The sequence below is a fragment of the Bos taurus genome, chromosome 15 (genome assembly GCF_002263795.3).
Source record: "Bos taurus isolate L1 Dominette 01449 registration number 42190680 breed Hereford chromosome 15, ARS-UCD2.0, whole genome shotgun sequence".
Lineage (NCBI taxonomy): Eukaryota > Metazoa > Chordata > Mammalia > Artiodactyla > Bovidae > Bos > Bos taurus.
Window position 1 is genome coordinate 80,379,951 of NC_037342.1, and position 17,645 is coordinate 80,397,595.

The 17,645-nt window shown below is 54.8% G+C and overlaps 1 protein-coding gene across 1 annotated transcript; it reads left to right on the plus strand.

Moving 5' to 3' along the window:
• The first annotated feature begins 408 nt into the window (after window positions 1–408).
• Window positions 409–12,164, plus strand: LRRC55 (leucine rich repeat containing 55). Its single transcript, XM_002693757.6, has 3 exons — window positions 409–498; window positions 1,748–3,259; window positions 7,448–12,164. The coding sequence occupies exons 2-3, from the start codon at window positions 2,560–2,562 to the stop codon at window positions 7,681–7,683; spliced, it is 936 nt and encodes a 311-aa protein (XP_002693803.2). The 5' UTR covers window positions 409–498; window positions 1,748–2,559; the 3' UTR covers window positions 7,684–12,164.
• Window positions 12,165–17,645: the final 5,481 nt, after the last annotated feature.

Consider the following 17,645-nt stretch of genomic DNA (forward strand, 5'->3'; position numbering starts at 1 on the left):
GCTCTGTCGCCTCGGTGGGGTCCATCGCCAGCTCTCCTGTTGCTCAGAGATGTGGAGGCTGTTGCTAAGAGACCGTGAAACGTCAGTACCTGGCCCTCGAGGAAAAAAAAAAAAAAGGAGCGAAAAAGGGAGCAGGGAGGGAAGAGAGAGAGAGAGAGGGAGGCGGGAGGGAAGGACCTGGCGGCAGCCACCAGCCCCAACAGCCTGGGCACCGCCGAGTTTCGGTGAGAAGCACCCGGATTCCGTGAACTTTCTCCTAAGCCTCCCGCCTCTCTCGGTTCCCCTTTGAGTAAAGGAAGGGAAGCGGCAGGGGGACCCCAGTGCTGGAAACCCCGGAGGATGCCGCCCCAGGATCCCGGAGCCACCGAGGAGGAGACGCCGGGGGAGGGGAGCAGCCCGGGAGGCAGTCTGTCCTCCTGAAACCTCGCGCGGGGAGGCCAGGATGAGGCAGGGGCACCCGGGTCTGCCGCAGGCGGATGGCTGTGTCCTCGGACCCGAGTAAGTGGGCTCCCGCGGGGTGTGGGGTGCAGGGGAGCTGGGGCTCCGAAAGAAGAGGTCTGGTTACGGGGAGCGGGGTGATCCCCCAGTGGGTGGGATGGAGGCTGCAAGCGTGAGAAGAGAGCTGCGCTGGGCGGAGGGTGAGGGGAGGGCACGTGAGGACGGCGGGTGGGCAGGACCCGGCCCGGGCCAGGGTCTGGGGTCCGGGGCAGGGCTGCCAGGCGTGTCCGCGCTCGGCCTCCCGCCTGCCCGGTGCGGGTGTGGGCGCCCGCTGGGGGCCGAGGGCGGCGCGAGGAGTCCGTGGGAAAGGGTGCTGGGTTAGGGGTGCACCGGGGTGCAAGATAGTGGCGGCTCTGCAGGAGCGCGTGCAGGAGGATGAGAAAACTGAGGCGGTGTGAGCGCGGGCCACGGCAGATCATGGGGGAGGCCCGGAGAAGAACGCGCGCGCGCGCGTGTGTGTGTGTGTGTGTGTGTGTGTCTGAGTGTGGGTGTATGTGTGTGTGTCTGTGTATGAGTGTGTCTGTGTGTGTGAGTGTGTGTGAGTGTGACTGTGTGTCTGTGTGTGTCTGTGTGTGGGGGGGTGTATGCGTGTGTGTCTGTCTGCCTGTGTGTGTCTGTGTATGAGTGTGTGTCTGTGTGTGTGTGTGTCTGTGTTGTGTATGTCTGTGTGTGGTGTGTGTCTGTGTGTATGTCTGCATGTGAGTGTCTGTGTGTGTGTCTGTGTCTGTGTGTGTGTCTGTTTGTGTCTGTGTGTCTGCATGTGAGTGTCTGTGTGCCTGTGTCTGTGTGTGTGTCTGTTTGTGTCTGTGTGTCTGTGTGTGTGTGTCTGTGTGTGTCTGTGTTTGTGTGTGTCTGTGTGTGCGTGTGTGTGTGTGTCTGTGTGTGTGTGAGAGAGAGAGATGTGAGTGCTGAGTGTGGAAAGGGGGTGCAAACAGACAGTGTGTGCGTTTTTCTTAGAGAGTTGTTCAAAGGTGGGGCATTTGCTGCTGGTGGGGGCGGGGCCAGGAGACGCAGCAAACGTGCTGCGCCCAGCCCAGAGCCCTGGGCAGGGAGGGGGCCGCGGGAGGGCCGCAGGCCAGGTGGGAAGGCAGCGGGCGACCTCGATGTGACGGTGGGGCAAGGTGCCCACCGCGCAGAGGCGGGACGCAGAGAACAAGGAGACGGGGGTGGGGAGGCGGCGGGAAGCCGGGACAGAGGACGGGGGATCCGGGGACACGGCCAGCCCCCTGAGTGCTTTCCTTGTCGGCAGAGGGGCGTCTGTCCCCGCTCGCTGAACGCTGAGCCCGCCGGGGACCATCGGGACCGTCGCCTGAGCCCCGCTAGTCCTGCGCCTCTGGACGCGGGGCTCCTCCCGCCGCACCAGCCCACAGCGCGGCTAGCCTGGGTCCTCCCCTTCCCGCGGTCCCCGGAAGACACTGAGCCCGCGGACTGAGGCGGCCAGACGCCCCTGGAGACCCCCTTCACCCCGGGATCCCTCCCCGAGACGGCCACCCCGCGGCCCTCCCGGACTCGAGCCCCCTGGGCCCCTGGGAGAAACGGCCTCCGAGACCCCGAGGGCAGGAGACACAGCAGCAGCCCTGGCCGCCTCGTCCGCCCAGACCTGGGACTGGGCTTCGGCGTCCTGGGATCTGCCAGGCCCCTCTGAAGGCACCCTTGCTGTCCCCCACACCCTCCCAGCTCTCAGACACGGTCCACGGAGGTGGAGGGCGGGGGGCACCCAACAGTCATGGGCGACAAGGACCCCAAAGGCGGCCAGAGGCCCTTCGCGGATGTGCGGGCAGCTGGTCCCTCCACATCCCTGTGTCCTCCCTTTCTCGAGCTCTAATCATCTGTTCCAACCCTGGGGGACCTCGGCTGGGTGGCGAGCCTCCCTAGTCTCCAAAGGGGATCTCCAGTGGCGCTCACCCAGGGAGCCCTCCGGTGCCCAGAGGCCCCTGGGAGAGGCTTAAGCCATGACCCCCAGTGCTCCCAAGCCCCACCTCCCAGGGCTCCAGCCCCTGAGGGAGCAGCTGCCCTTCTGAGCGGCTGACTCTTGATTCCACCGCCAGAGCCCCAGTCCCGATGGGCTCCGTTCAGCACCACTGCTGCCCGCAGCTGAAGATGGGCGATGCCTGGGCCCACCGGCCCTGGCCTGGGCCCCCGCGGCCCGCCCTGCTGCTGGTGCCCCTCCTTGTGGCGGCTGGGGTGATTCCCTCGGATGGCGGCGCCAGCTGCCCGGTGCTCTGTACGTGCCATAATCAGGCGGTGGACTGCAGCGGCCAGCGGCTCTTCTCTGTCCCCCCGGAGCTGCCCGTGGACACGCGCAACCTCAGCCTGGCGCACAACCGCATCGCCGCCGTGCCGCCCGGCTACCTCACGTGCTACCGGGAGCTCCGTGTGCTCAGCCTGCGCAACAACTCCCTGGTGGAGCTGCCCGCGGGCCTCTTCCTCCATGCCAAGCGCCTGGCACACCTGGACCTGAGCTACAACAACCTCAGCCACGTGCCGGCCGGCATGTTCCAGGCTGCACACAGCCTCATGCGCATCGACCTCAGCCACAACCCAGGGCTGCGCCGGGTGCACCCGCTCGCCTTCCAGGGCCTGGCGCAGCTGCGGGACCTCGACCTCAGCTTCGGGGGCCTGGCCTTCCTCAGCCTCGAGGCCCTCGAAGGCCTGCCCGGGCTGGTGACCCTGCAGATTGGCGGCAACCCCTGGGTGTGCGGCTGCACCATGGAGCCCCTGCTCAAGTGGCTGCGGAACCGCATCCAGCGTTGCACCGCAGGTAAGGCCAGAGCAAAGGCTAGGGGGGAGAAGAGGGAGGGGCTGGAGACCCGGCCTAGGGAGGATCAGGACCTGGGCTGGCCTCCTCCGCACTGTCGAAGATACCCAAGTCTCTGCTGTGCGTGCCCGGTGCCGGGGACCCTGCTTAATAAAACAGACCCCACCCTCACCCACCCCCGTGGTACTGATGACCTAGGGAGACAGACAGACAGAGAGAAAGTCAGAGCAGCTCATTAGTAACCAACAGTGTTTATGGAGCACCGCCACGACCCTCCAACTGGGCGGGTGTTACCTCATGGGACCCCACTCTTGTTAGCCCCATTTTACAGGTGAAAAAACTGAGATTTAGAACAATGAAACAACTTGGCCAGAGACGCTTTCATAGACAGTGGCAGAGCCGTGGAGAAAACCCAAGTTTATGTGATTGCGAAGCTCTGTGCTACTCTACCAGACTGCTTTTTAAGTATGCCGGATACTAGAAGAAACAGAAATGGCTCACCCTATTTATTTTAGTACTTACTATCCGCCAGGCCCTATTCTAAATATATTATGTTTTAACTCATCCCCTGGTGGCTCAGATGGTAAAGAATCCGCCTGCAATGCTGGAGACTCAAGTTGCATCCCTGGGTCAGGAAGAGCCCCTGGAGAAGGGAATAGTTACCTGCTCCAATATTCTGGCCTGGAGAATCCCATAGACAGAGGGACCTGGTGGACTACCATCCATGGGGCTGCAAAGAGTCAGACATGACTGAGCAACTAACACCTCATACCCAGCTCATCACATCCTCACAAGAACCCTGATGAGACACACACACACACACAAAGGAACCAAGGCTCAGAGAGGTTCGGAAACTTGCCCAAGGTCCCACAACTGTTAAGGGTTGGAGTCAGAATTCAAACCCTGGCCTTCTGGCCATCTATCCTGATGAGTCAGGTTCTAGGCTAACAGGAGGGGTCGGGACTTGAGTTCCGGGCCAGCCGAAGGGCCTCTGCGAATTCTGCTAGGTCTGGGCTTGGGGTGGAGGGCTCAGGTCTGGGACAAGACGCTGTTCCGCGGCAGTTTCCGAGCCAGCCTCTGTGGGGAGTGGACCGGGGCCTGCAGAAGCCTGAACCACACCAGTCGGCTGGTGGAGCCCTGATACCACCCCATCCCTATCACCAGCAGAATGGCAGCCCCAGCCCGGGGTTGGTGGGGCCCCCCTAGGGGCTCTCCCAGAGCCTGGACGTGGAGGGTGTTCAGAAAGAGCCACGCTGAATGAGGTGGGGACGGGAGGAGGACCGGGTGGGGAGCCCAGGATCGAACTAGTTTGGGTGGGGGGAGGGCTGTGGTCGGGGTTCCCGTGCTCCCGCAGAACTGCTGGAGGAAGTCCTCTGGGACCAGCTGGGGCCCAGGGCGGGGTGACGGTGGGGGGAGGCGGCTGGCGGCCTGGAGCCGCCCCCTTCTAACCCAGCCTCTGTCCCGCTGGGTTCCTCCGCACGGAGGGGCTCCTTCTGTCCGGGGGTCCCCCGAGGTCCCCGCTGCCTTTTGGGGAAGCTCAGGGCCCCAGCGAGCGGGGCCATGCAAAAGGGGAACCGCCCTCCAGGGAGGCCACGTGGCTGGCCGCGGGCTGCAGCCAGAAACGCCCCCTCCCTGTTCCTCTGCGGAACACGGTTTTCCCCGTATCTCTAGGATAATTTCCTCTTGGGGGCAAAGAACTTGCTGGTGTAGGGAGGACGAGGTGACCCCCTTCACTTGGTCTTTTTCTGCTTCCTCCTCCCCTTCTCTTGATGGGATTCCTATTACTGTCCCTCTATTTTGGACAAATCCCCACACACAGGGCCGTAGGACCCCCTTGGGATATAAATCAGGTTCAAGGCTGGTCCCTGAATTAACCAGAGGGCTTTGTCAGCCCGCAGGCTCCTGTGCTGCTCTCCTGAGGGCTCTGCCAATCGCCCTCAGGGTTCCCACACCCCCCAGCCTCACGGTGGACCGCCACCACCCCACTCATGCCTGCGAGAGACTTTGGGCTTCAGCGTCTTCCGGTTCCAAGACAATGATGTCTTGATAGTCAACCCCAGGCACCATCTTATCCTCCGCGGGGTCTGGGCTACTGTGCACACAGCCTACAGGGGCGCCTGAGCCCTGGGGCTGGGGGGAGGTTCACCCTCCTTCTGAACCTGACTTTCCGTTTCTAAGAATCCATTTCTCAGAATCATGTTCATCCACTTCTCAAGGGAGTCGATTTCAGTCCAGCATTTTATTCTTTTCCTTCAAAAACTGCAGAATGAATACACAGCGTTTAGGTACCGAATAGCTTTAAAAGCTCCTTCCTTTTGACTCTCTTAGACATTGAGCTTCAGTGATCCACTTCTTACATATCGCCCCTCTTCATAAGAGCCAGAAAGGCAAAAAGACTTGTCCCGGGTGAACATTTGATTGGTATCTATGCCCTGAGTAAGGAATACCTGGCTTTAAGGCAGAACTGCTACCCACCTGCCACTCTCCCTTCTGAGGCAGAGTAAGATGGAACCACTGACAACCACGTACAAATGCATGATGGATGTTGTTGCTCAGTCACTAAGTCGTGTCTGATTCTTTTACAATCCCAGGGACTATAGCCTTCCAGGCTCCAGTGTCCATGGGATTCTCCAGGCAAGAAGACTGGAGGGGGTTGCCATTTCCTTCTCTAGGGGATCTTCCTGACCCAGGGATGGAACCATTAAGGAAGCCCAAGGAGAGAGAAAGAGGGGATTTGAATCCAGGCTGGTAATTTCGGAGCCCATACTCAACCCTACATTCTTGTGTATCTGGAAGAGTCACATGGGTCATAAAAAGATACCCGGCTTTGGACTGCACAGTCATTCATTCTCAGATTCAGTGAACAAAGGTTAATTGCACATTCACATGGACAGGCCCCTGCTCTAATGGTAAGGGTGCTACAGGGAGAACTTACATTCAAAGGGAGCAAACAGATAACAAACTGGGAGATGGTGATCAGTACACTGGAAAAAAATAATAAGCAGAGCAGATAAGATAGAGGATGCTCAGAGAAAGGTGAAGTGGGGTTGCTACTTTATAGAGAATCATAAAGGAAGCCCTCACTGATAAGCTGATATGTGAGCAAAGTCCCAGAGGAAGTGAGGGACAGAGCTATGCAGAGATTGGAGCAGGAAGAACCCCCTCCCAAGGGGACGAGAGGATTAGGGCGAATGCAAAGCCTCCCCCTCCTCACCCTGAAAGGGGACGAGCTCCGGTGAAGGCAGAAGGACTGAGAAGTGACAGTGGATGGAGCAGAGCAAACCAGGAGCAGAGTAGGAGGGACGGGGAAGGTCCTTGTGGGAAGCGGAGGAAGCCAGGGAGGGTTCCAAGCAGACAGTGACTTGGCAGGCTTCACTTGTTTTTTTATTTCCTTTATATTGATGTACAGTTGACGTACAATATTATGCAAGTTAGGAGACCCGGGTTCGATCCCTGGGCCAGGAAGATCCCCCTGGAGAAGGGAATGGTTTCTCCACGCCTGTATTCTTGCCTGGGTGAAAATCTCATGAGCAGAGAAACCTGGTGGGCTACAGTCCATGGGGTTGCAGAGTCGGACACGACTGAGCGACTGACACTTTCTCCAACTCCCTAACTGTCCCTCCCCACCCCATGCACCCCCCAGGGTAACCTTCAATTCATTCTCTAAGTCTGTGAGTCTGTTTCTGCTTTGTAAGTCCATTTGCATCATCTTTTTTTTTTTTTTTTTTAGGATCTGCGATGTCCTATAATATTTCTCTTTCTCTATTTAACTTAGACTTCCCTCGGGTTGACAGTCTCTAGGTAGGGCTTGTTGTTTAAAAGGACCATCTCAGAGTGGAGATGGTTGAAGGGCAGAAGCCTGGAGACTGGTTGGGAGGTTATTGTGAGAGGCAGATAATGTTGAAATCCCCCCAAAGCCTCAGATCTGCCTCTAGCAAGGACTACTGGACTTGAGGCAAATTACTAACGTCTCCAAGCAGTCATCGCCACCTCTAGAGAAATATTCAGTAGGTCGAAAAATCCTTGAGCTGAGGGTTATTGAGGGCGCTAAAGACGGTGAGTGAAACTTGAGGCACGCAGAACTCACTCAGTAAAATCCCAGCTCCGCCTGGACGGGGTGGGGGGCTCTCCCCTCCCGCCCTCCCTTCCAGGGCCTCAAGCCCCCGCCCCGCCCCCGTCTCTGTGTTGCAGACTCTCAGCTGGCTGAGTGCCGCGGGCCCCCGGAAGTCGAAGGTGCCCCCCTCTTCTCGCTCACGGAGGAGAGCTTCAAGGCCTGCCACCTGACCCTGACCCTGGACGATTACCTCTTCATCGCCTTCGTGGGTTTCGTGGTCTCCATCGCGTCCGTGGCCACCAACTTCCTCCTGGGCATCACCGCCAACTGCTGCCATCGCTGGAGCAAGGCCAGCGAGGAAGAGGAGATCTGACGCGGGCGCCCGGCGCCCCTCCACGCCGTCCACCGCCACGGCCGACTGGCTGCAGGACACCTTCCCCGGCTGCCCGCTGCGGCTCCGCGGGGCCCCGGTCAGCTCCGTCGCGGCTCAGGCAGGGTCACGAAGCCACCTTTGTGTGCGCGTCTCCGGGGGGCAGGCAGGCGCTGTGCTAGGAACTGGGGCTGCCAGCTGGATCGGACCCCACCCTGGCCCCCAGGGCCCTGAGCTCCAGCAGAGGAGCGGGAAGCCGGAACTCTTCCCTTCAAGGCGTTTTGGCAGCACGTCAAGTGATGGAGGCCCGGAGGACGGGTCGTCTACCATCGAGAAAATCCGAGAGCGTTAGGAGAACGGAGGCGATGTGTGAAGTGCCTCATCAGAAGGAACGTCTGCTTTGTCCGTAGACAGAGGAGGGCAGACACCGGCCGATGACACGCGTGGCGTGTGGAGAGTGACAGCGATCACTGTGACTTCAGAGTACAGAGCCGGAGCAGGACGGGACCAGAACTTCCCCCCGGACGCTCGATCCGTCAGCTCTTGGCCTTGCCCACCCCTGCCTCTGAAGGGTGACAACGCCTCTGCGCCGGCCCCCTAAGCCTCCTGCTACCGGCAGCCGCCAGGTGAGACCCCCTCCCGCTGACCGCCCTTGCCCCATCCTACATGGCCAGCTGTCTCCGCAGACGAGTAGGTCCAGGCAGTGAACCCCTGCAGCACCTGCACCCTCCCCCGCCTCCTGCCTGGCACTCAAGCGTGGGCTTCCGAAGAGGGGGGCAGGAGTCCTGGTGCCCTGGGACGCTCCATCCTGTGACTCCTTGTGCCCACACCAAGGGGTCCCTCAGGACACCCCGCGGTGCAGCCCTGCAGCGTGATCCCGAGGCCTGATGGAGACGGCCACCACAGTCGTGACCGCAGGAGGGTTCGATCCTCCTTCGAAGACACGGGCCCGTTTCAGCATGAGGGTGAGAGAGCTGTTCACTGCCCAGCACCTGCCGGAGTCAGGCATGGTGAAGGGCTCTCTCCAGAGACAATTCCCATTCACCCACACAACAATCTGCTGAGGTAAGCATCATCGTGCCCATTTTACAGATGAAGAAACCAACGCTCAGACAGGTTAAATCATATGCTACTTAACAAGCAAAATAAAACCCCATTCAAGTTGGGGGACATTACAATGTCCTCTAACCCCCTCTAAGTTCAATTCCGATTGGATGAAGCTCCCGGAAAGGACCCGGCACTCTGCTGGGGCGCTTGTAAGTCTGTCGACTCATTGATTGCAGTTCTCCCAGCAACACTGCCTAGTGAGTATAATTACTCCCATTTTACAGATGGTTCAATTGGAGCGGGTTGAGTCTCCTACCCCAGGTTACTCTAGAAGGAAGGGGCTGGGCAGTTCCATTCAGGGTACCCTGTCTAACCGGTCAGTCAAAAATCAAGGAACTTCACGTGCAAAGCACAGTTAGCAACATCATCTTCGTCGTCGTCGGTCTCATCGTCGTGATCATGAGCTTTCGCGTCTTTGTTCAGCGCGGGACGGTTTGTGAAGGGCTTTGTTATCCTTCTCCTTGACTTTTCATGACCTGGGTGGGAGGCAAACCACAAACACCCTTGCACCTATTTTACAGATGGAAAAGTAGACTCCGGAGCAGGTACGACTCGTCTGCGTGGCAGGGTGGCAACTCAACTCCATCTCGGTCCGCTTTCCAGGGCTTTCCTGGATGCTTGAGGAAGAAAATGCCTGAGAGGGCTTGGCAGGGGGGCCCTTGAATTCACAGCCAGCTGTGAAGGTCCCAGTCGACAGGCTAAATAAAGGGCAGTGACATCCTGCAGGTTAGAGGTACTCGCATCAGGGCAAATCATAGAAGACACCTGACTTGCAAACTATCAACGACACATCAGAGCTGGTGGCCATGGTGGCAGTTGTGCAGAAGATAAGACCTCTGGGAAACAGGAGAGAAAGCTGTGCTCCCCATCCTGCCTAAGCCTTTCTGTCTGTGTTGCAAGAGATACAAAGGCAACAGGAAGCAGTCGCCTCTGCAGGACAGGGGTCCCCTCTAGGACCCAGTCGCATATGCTGGCAAGATGGGCAGAGATGAGATTAAATCGGGGACTTTCTACCTTGCCCTCGGCTCCAGTAAACTCGCCTCACCCATGAAGGGAGGAGAATGACAGGGCATCTTCCAAGAAGCCTTCCCCGACTCCTGCTTGCCTGAGCTCGTCCACCGAGAGTGCCCGACACTTTGCTGGAACTGGGCTGCCTGAACCTTGTCTCCTCTGCGTCTCACGTACAACGTCTGGGCCAGAACTCTGCTCCCTGACGATGGGAGCAGGACCGCGCCCACCCTCTTCCACTGTGTCCAGGGGCCGGCAGACCAGGTTCGCTCTCTGCGGGTCCAGCCAACAACAAAAAGAGTATGTGGGGAAGAACTGTTAGAAATAACAGTCCTAACACAGTTAAACCTCCCACAGAGGGGCATCACATACATCTATCATCATGTCTTAGAGACTCTGGTTTGCTGAAATATAGTTAACATATTTTAAGACAGGATATTTTTTTTTTGCATAGGACTAGACCAAACAAGCCAACCCTTGAGATCAAATGTTCTCTCTAATAATACTCTTTAGTTCCCACTGACGGCAAACCTTTCTGAATAGGATACAGGCTTTTAAAGAATAGATGCTTCGCCAGCTACTAAAAGGTCCCCAGTTAATAAATCACAATGTAGAATGCAGTTAACTTCCCTCTGGCGTGGAATTCCCTGCTTCTCCCTTGCCCCTCATCACCATCATCTTGAACAGGCTCTCAAAGCAAGCCTCTAGAGGAAGCTTCTGGAAATAATCTAGCAGTCCTGGCTGGTATCGTTCCCACAACCCTACTGACCAAGGATCCATGATGTGGCTCCTGCAAGGTTTCATTTGGTTTTGTCCAGGCTGGTTAATGTGTGAGCCTTGGGGTATCTCTGAGTCCATGTGTCTGTGCGTGGGGCTCTGTGGTTGCTGGTGTCTCCTGATATGGCTCCCGTCTCTCTAGAGCCTGAGTTCAGTTCTCTGATGTGGTCTACTCAGCAGCCTATTTACTGTACGGCTTACAACAGTAAGATGGAATCCTTTCAGGCTAGGGGTAGGAATAGCCGCTCAGAAAATACAGGAGAGATGAGTATGTAACTGAGGCAGCCTAATGACATCCTGCCTGCCCCCCTACCCCTCAGAGAGCTGTCCTTATCACAGAAGATAAAGGCATGCCAAGCCCAAGGAAGCAAAGCTTAGCTACCCAACAGGGCTACACAGTCAAGGTCCAGGCCAAGAAAATTGTTCTTTAGAAGAGACACCACGTCTGTGCACACCTGATGACACACCCTCACCTGTATCTCCATCCCCACAGGGATTCCCAGGAAACCCTTGTTGATGAAGGTCCCCTACCTGCCAGGGGCATTCCGGGGGGCTCAATGGTAAAGAATCCGCCTGCCAATTAAGGAGACATGGGTTTGATCCCTGGGTGGGGAAGATCCCCTGAAGAATGAAATGGCAACCCACTCCAGTCTCCTTGCCTGGGAAATCCCATAGACAGAGGAGCCTGGTGAGCTGCAGTCCACGGAGTCGCAAAGAGTTGGACACAACTGAGTGACTGAACACACACCCAAGTTGCTATAGTTTACCGGATCCTTTTGAGCAACTTGGTATATGGAATTTGAACAGATCAGGACAGCTACTTCTCCATCAGGGGAGACCTAGGGCCCCATTTTCCCCTAGAGATGTCTTTGTTTGTATCACTCTGACATTGGTTCCAGCTCTGAAAGGGTACCGGGAGACACGCTTGTCCATTCCTCCAAAGAACATCTTCCCAAAGCTGGAGAAGCTCATCTGCTCTCCCCAGCTCCAGAAGGAGGCAGCAGGGGAGGGGAGGAGACAGGCTGCAAGGTCCTTTGCCGAGCACCTTCGAGTTTGCCGCAGCACACTGGCTGGAGAGTCTGGACCCAGGGAGCTCTCTCGACGGTGGAGGACTATGGTCTGGGGGCGGGAGGGTTAGGGCGGGGCGGGGAGTGGGACGATGCCAACCTTTGTATGGAGATGATTTTATAACCATGCACTTTTGTAACTGGGAAGAATTTTTCATACATATACATTAATAATAAAGAGTGTATAGTTTAACAAATTTTCTAAAGAGTCGTGGAGAGGAGGAAGGGGGCGGGAGGCAGGCAGAGAAAGAGGGAGAGAAAAAGGAGGAGGAACCCAGCAAATGTGCCAAAATATCCACACCAAGGGTCCATGGGGAGGGAGTGGACGGAATAATTAGGAGAAGTGCCAGCCAGGGAGGTTCCGTGTGGGAGTAGATGGAACCTCACAGAAGCATATTTCTACCAGGCAGAAAAGAATACACTTGCGTCTGTATGCACACACCCACTACGTGTAGGCATATTTTGGTGCCTGGAATTATACAAAGAAGAGAGCATATGTCTTATATGTGTTGGTGTTTGCAGCTTGGGTCATCTGCAAAGCATGCCAAGGCAAGTGGGTGAGCCTGTCTAGTTAACATCACTAAGGAGGGTGTGCTTGAGAGATGGTCCATGCCAGCCATATGGTCACAAGGGCGCCAGCTCAGACACACAAGTAAACCAGGCATCGACATGCACAGCATAGCGGGTGGATGAGGCCCTCACTGGCGCAGTGTCCATCTCTGTTCTCATAGGTTAATGTATTTCTTTTTAAGGAAGGGATTGGGGACTTCCTTGGTGGCTCAGACGGTAAAGAATCTGCCTGCAATGCAGGAGACCTGGGTTTGATCCCTGGGTCAGGAAGATCCCCTGGAGAAGGGAATGGCAACCTGCTCCAGTATTCTTGCCTGGAGAATCCCACGGACAGAGGAGCCCGATGGGCTACCATCCATGGGGTCGCAAAGAGTCAGACATGACTGAGCGACTAACACTTCCACTTGGTCCAGTGGTTAAGAATCTGCCTTGTAATGCAGGAGACACAGGTTCAATCCCTGGCCCAGGAACTAAGATCCCAGATGCCTCAGGGCAACTAAACTCACATGCCACGACAAAGACCCAGCACAGCCAAAATAAATCATTGAAAATTTAAAAAGGAGAGATTTTTAAACCTGCTGCATCTCGCAAGTCTTGCCTACACATCATTAGAAATGAGACGGTTGGACAGTGTACCTTGGGAACAGAGACAGGAAAAGAAGAAGCAAAATCGACTTCTGTAGGCACGAAGGCAGCCGTGGCTATCCCAGTGCTCTAGGGAGGACGTGGCTCTAAGCCAGAAGTGGTTCTTTCCACCAATGCACATCCTGATCTCCCTCTAGTCCTCCCACTCCAGTTGCCCCAGAGTACAGACAAATGCTGCACGCGCAGCGTAAAGCCACTTAAGGGGATGCACTGACTCAGAACGCTCAGATGGAGACAACAGACACAACCCCAGCCAATGTTTTCAGGAGTCTTCTGGAGAAGGGCAATGTCTTTCTCTTAAAATAAGGACTGAAGGACTTCCCTGGCAGTTCCGTGGTTAAGACTCTGTGCTTCCAATGCAGGGAGTGCAGGTTCGATCCCTGACTGGGGAGCTAAGATACCACATGCCATGTGGCATGGCCAAAAAAAAAAAAAAGGACTTAAAAGACACTGTATTGAACAACTTCAAGATCAAAACTCAGGGCCGTGAAATGAGCAGATATCTCAGAAGGCCAGACTGTGTCTGTCTCACTCAGTGCTGTGTATCCCTGCTGCTGCTGCTGCCGCTGCTGCTGCTAAGGCACTTCAGTCGTGTCCGACTCTGTGTGACCCCACGGACGGCAGCCCACCAAAGCCTTGCAATTTACGATGATCATGATAGTGATGAAACATTTATTGAGCATGGTATATGACCAGATCCTGTGCTGAGCACAACACTTGAATTAATGGGCTTAATTCTCACCACATCCCGAGACAGGTCTTCATTATACCCATTTCCTGATGAGGAAACTGAGGCCCAGCAAGTAAGTAGCAGTTCCCAGTTTAGACACTCAATAATGTTCATACCTGGGGACTCCCTGACTTCAGGGGACAAGAACAGTATGCGGCATTGAGAAAATCCAGCCTCACTCAGAAGTCAGCTTTTAGTTACAAAGACCCTCTGAAAATACTCGGTGCAAAAAAAACTGGAAGGCGGTGCAACCAATGCGTATCCTGTATGTTTCATTCTGCACAAATTTGATTACTTCATTGGTCAAGGTAGGCTCATTGTGATCACAGGTGATCCCAAAACCTCGGTAGGATAAAGGTGTGTTTGCTGGGCTCTCTCACATAGTAAAGGCTTATATCCTGCTCACGTCACACACCAATGCGTGTCAAAGGCTCTGATCCACGTGGTTGTTCAAGGACCTTGAGGCCAAAGAGCCCTCCACTGTCTTCTCTGCAGTGTGGAGGCCTCAAGGGTTGTGGGGGCAAAAACTGGAGGCACTGTCCATAAATTCAAGTCCTGTTTCACTGGCAGGCAGAACGCAGTGCCTTGGCTCCATTTAACTTCAAGGGACTACTATTTACTGTGTAAATAATCATAAAGCAAAAGAAGCAGGGTTTGGTAAACAGTACCAGTCTCTAACACCGCCTGCTCCACCGATCTGCAAATACCAGTTTCAGTCTTCCCTTCACACTTACCTGTCCAGCCCAAAGCTCAAGATGGCCAGTGGCGTGCGAGTTCCCTGGTGGCCCAGTGGTTAGGATTCCAGGCTTTCACTGCCTTGGCCCCGGTTCAATCCCCGGTTGGGGCCAGGGACTGAGATGCCTCAAACTTCGGGCACAGCCAAAAAAAAGGAGGAAAAAAAATATGCTAATGATGCAGTATTCTCTGAGAGGTCTCCTTGTGGAAACTCAGCACCCACTACTTACCACACACACCCAGTACACAGTCGTGGCACAGGGACAGAGTAACAGCACTGAAATTCCTTGCCTGGAAAGAAATTCCCTCAGTCGTGTCTGACTTTTTCCGACCCCATGGACTGTAGCCTCTGTCCGTGGAATTCTCCAGGCAAGGACGCTAGAGTGGATAGACATTCTCTTCTTCGGGGCATCTTCCCGACCCAGGAATCAAACCCGGGTCTCCTGCGCTGCAAGTGGCTGCTTTACCTTCTGAGCCACCAGGGATGCCCTTGACAAGAAAGGGTAAAAACAAACACAGTAATCGTGGCCCAGAGCAGGTCTGAACCCCCGAGGGGAGAGCATCATGGGGGCCTCAGGTCACCTTCCTTTATTCGACCTTGATTCTGCTTTCTGGTTAGAAGTCCTCTCTGGGCTGCTCTCTGCAGCCTCTGCCCCTTCCCTCTTGGAGGGGCTCCCTTTTCCATTATCCATCCTGGCCATGCCTAAAGTGGATTTTGGGGAGCCTGCACACTTTAGGGGTTGCCATCTTCTGCCTCCTGCTGCTGCAAGGATGCTGGCCTGAAACTTGCTTTAGGTCTCAATACTCAACAGCTTTTTAAATCCAGGTTCACGGTTTCTTAGCAATTCACCTTCCTGAAAAAGCTGACAGACTTTTGTTTATATGCTTCTGAAAAGAGCAGGATCGTACAGTCCCAGCCATTCAATCCTAGAAGAGATCAGGCCTGGGTGTTCATTGGAAGGACTGATGCTGATGCTGAAACTCCAATACTTTGGCCACCTGATGCGAAGAGCTGACTCATTTGAAAAGACCCTGATGCTGGGAAAGATTGAGGGCAGGAGGAGAAGGGGACAACAGAGGATGGGATGGCTGGATGGCATCACTGACTCAATAGACGTGGGTTTGGGTGGACTCCAGGAGTTGGTGATGGACAGGGAGGCCTGGCGTGCTGTGGTTCATGGGGTCACAAAGAGTCGGACACGACTGAACTGAACTGAACTGAACTGTCCTTCCCCCCGACACACACACCGAGCCCCTGCCATATACTCTGCCTGGCTTTTGTCTGTGGAAAAGCTGTAGCCAAAGAATAGGTTTAATCAGCGAAGTGAGAAAAGCACAGAGGCAAAGGGACAGTGGCAAAGGAGACCAAATAAAAACCGCACAGTCGTTAAGCGTAGTCAAGGCCCGCTGGTTCCTTCTCAAGGGCTATGTACAACACTCTGAGCGGTGTCCGACGAGCTGCCTCACAGATACGGAAACTCCCACCAGGTGGAAAAGCAAACTGCAAGATGACCAGGCTGAAGTCTTGACATGAGCTGCCACAGTTCCAGGAACTGGCCTCAAGAAATGGAAACAAACTGACCTTGGAACTGAAGCTTAACGACCCCTAAAAGAATCCATGGCAGGAACTAACACAATACTGTAAAGCAGTGATCCTCCAACTAAAAATAAAAGTTTTTAAAAGAATCAGGGTGACGCTGGTCAGACCGCCGATGACCCGTTTCAAGATGACTCTCAGAGCTGACTGTGCTGTTTCGGCGTGCAGCCCCTCCGTCGGCCCACAGAAGCTTCTGCCCCTGATTGTCAGTGGGGGGAATCAGCCTTTGGACGGGAGTCCACCCTTCCCCACGGTTTGCTGGCATCCAAAATAGAGCGAATTTTCCTTCTCACCAACCTGGCCTCTTTATTGGCTCTTGAGCAGCTGGACCCCACTTTCGATTACACTTCCACACAGCTTCCTGTTTCAGCACACACACAAAGTTCTTTCCTCAAAAGTGTTTTTAAGCCTAGCCTATTCCTTGCTTTCTTCTCCCAGGTGTCTCCTCTCTCAATGGCAACCTTGCAGTCATCTGAAACAATAGATGAGAAGTCACATTCATTTTCTGTATTGTTTCCACTTGGCTAAGTTATCTTCACCGAAAACTGTTCACGGGCCTTGTTGCTCAAGGCCCTTTCTGGTTTTATCTCTTATTATGTAGATCCAGAAACAGTCGAACGTTTTAATGGTCCAATTATTTTTATTTCTTCTCTGTTCCTTTTCATTGCTACTTTCAAACTGCTCTGAAATTAATTAAATCATTAGAAAAATCGATTAGGATCAATAGGGGCTGAGATGGAAAGTGTGTGAAGCACATGAACAGTAGGGCAACACGAGCTTTGTGAAGGAAATGAAACTCCTCGTGGAAAAGGATCACTGTGATGAAAGGTGAAGACACAGGACACAGACCCAAGCCACAGGGCCAGCACGCGGTGTTCAGGTTTCAGAATGATCTCCAGTGCAAACCAGCAACACACAGCCCCAAGCCACAGGGCCAGCGTGCAGCGTTCAGGTTTCAGAGTGATCTCCACTGGAAAGCAGCGACACAGGGACCAGCTTGCCAGGAGAAGGGTAAGAGAGATTGATGAGAAAGAGTCACTGCCAATGGATGGTGATTAAGAGGCTATTTGGGAGCAAATGGGAATGTGCTGTATGACTCAGGGAACTCAAACCTGGCTCAGGAACAGCCTAGTGGGGTGGGAGGGGGGAGGCGGGAGGGGACCCGGGTCAACCTACGGCTGATTCATGTTGATGCTTGGTGGAAACCCACACAGTACTGCAAAGCAATTATCCTTCTGTTAAAAAATAAACAGTATTAAAAAAAAAAAAAGGAGACTGTTTGAGGAGAAAATATTGGCTGTATTGTGTCACGGGTCATTCCCTCCAACCCACTCACCATGGAGGGCAGGGATGACAGAGAAAGACAGCCCGTGAGAGGGTTATGAGACAGAGAATATCATTGCGTTCCCCCCAGCTTCACACATCGCTCATGGAATGACTTGGGAGAACATCACCAGGAGCTCTAGGAAATCTAAGGTAGCTGATTTTTTTTATATAAAATGGAAGATTCTTCTTCTGTAGCTGAGCCAGGATTCAAGAGATTCCCGTCCCTGTGATGAAAAGCCAAAGCTATGGGGACTTTCTGGCGGTCCACTTCCACCGCAGCGGGCACGGGTTTGATCCCTGGTCGGGAAGCTAAGACACCACGTGCCTCGCTGCTCAGTCAAAAAAACAAGCCAAGGCTATGCAAACGGTTCATATAAGAAGTTAGAGTTCCCTACAAAGGAGC

What these genes read in the sequence shown, in the direction of transcription:
- LRRC55 (XM_002693757.6), top strand. Translation starts at nt 2,560, where the DNA reads ATGGGCTCCGTTCAGCACCACTGCTGCCCGCAGCTGAAGATGGGCGAT. An exon ending in CATCCAGCGTTGCACCGCAG is followed by an intron (nt 3,260 to 7,447) that starts GTAAGGCCAGAG and finishes TCTGTGTTGCAG; the next exon opens with ACTCTCAGCTGGCTGAGTGC.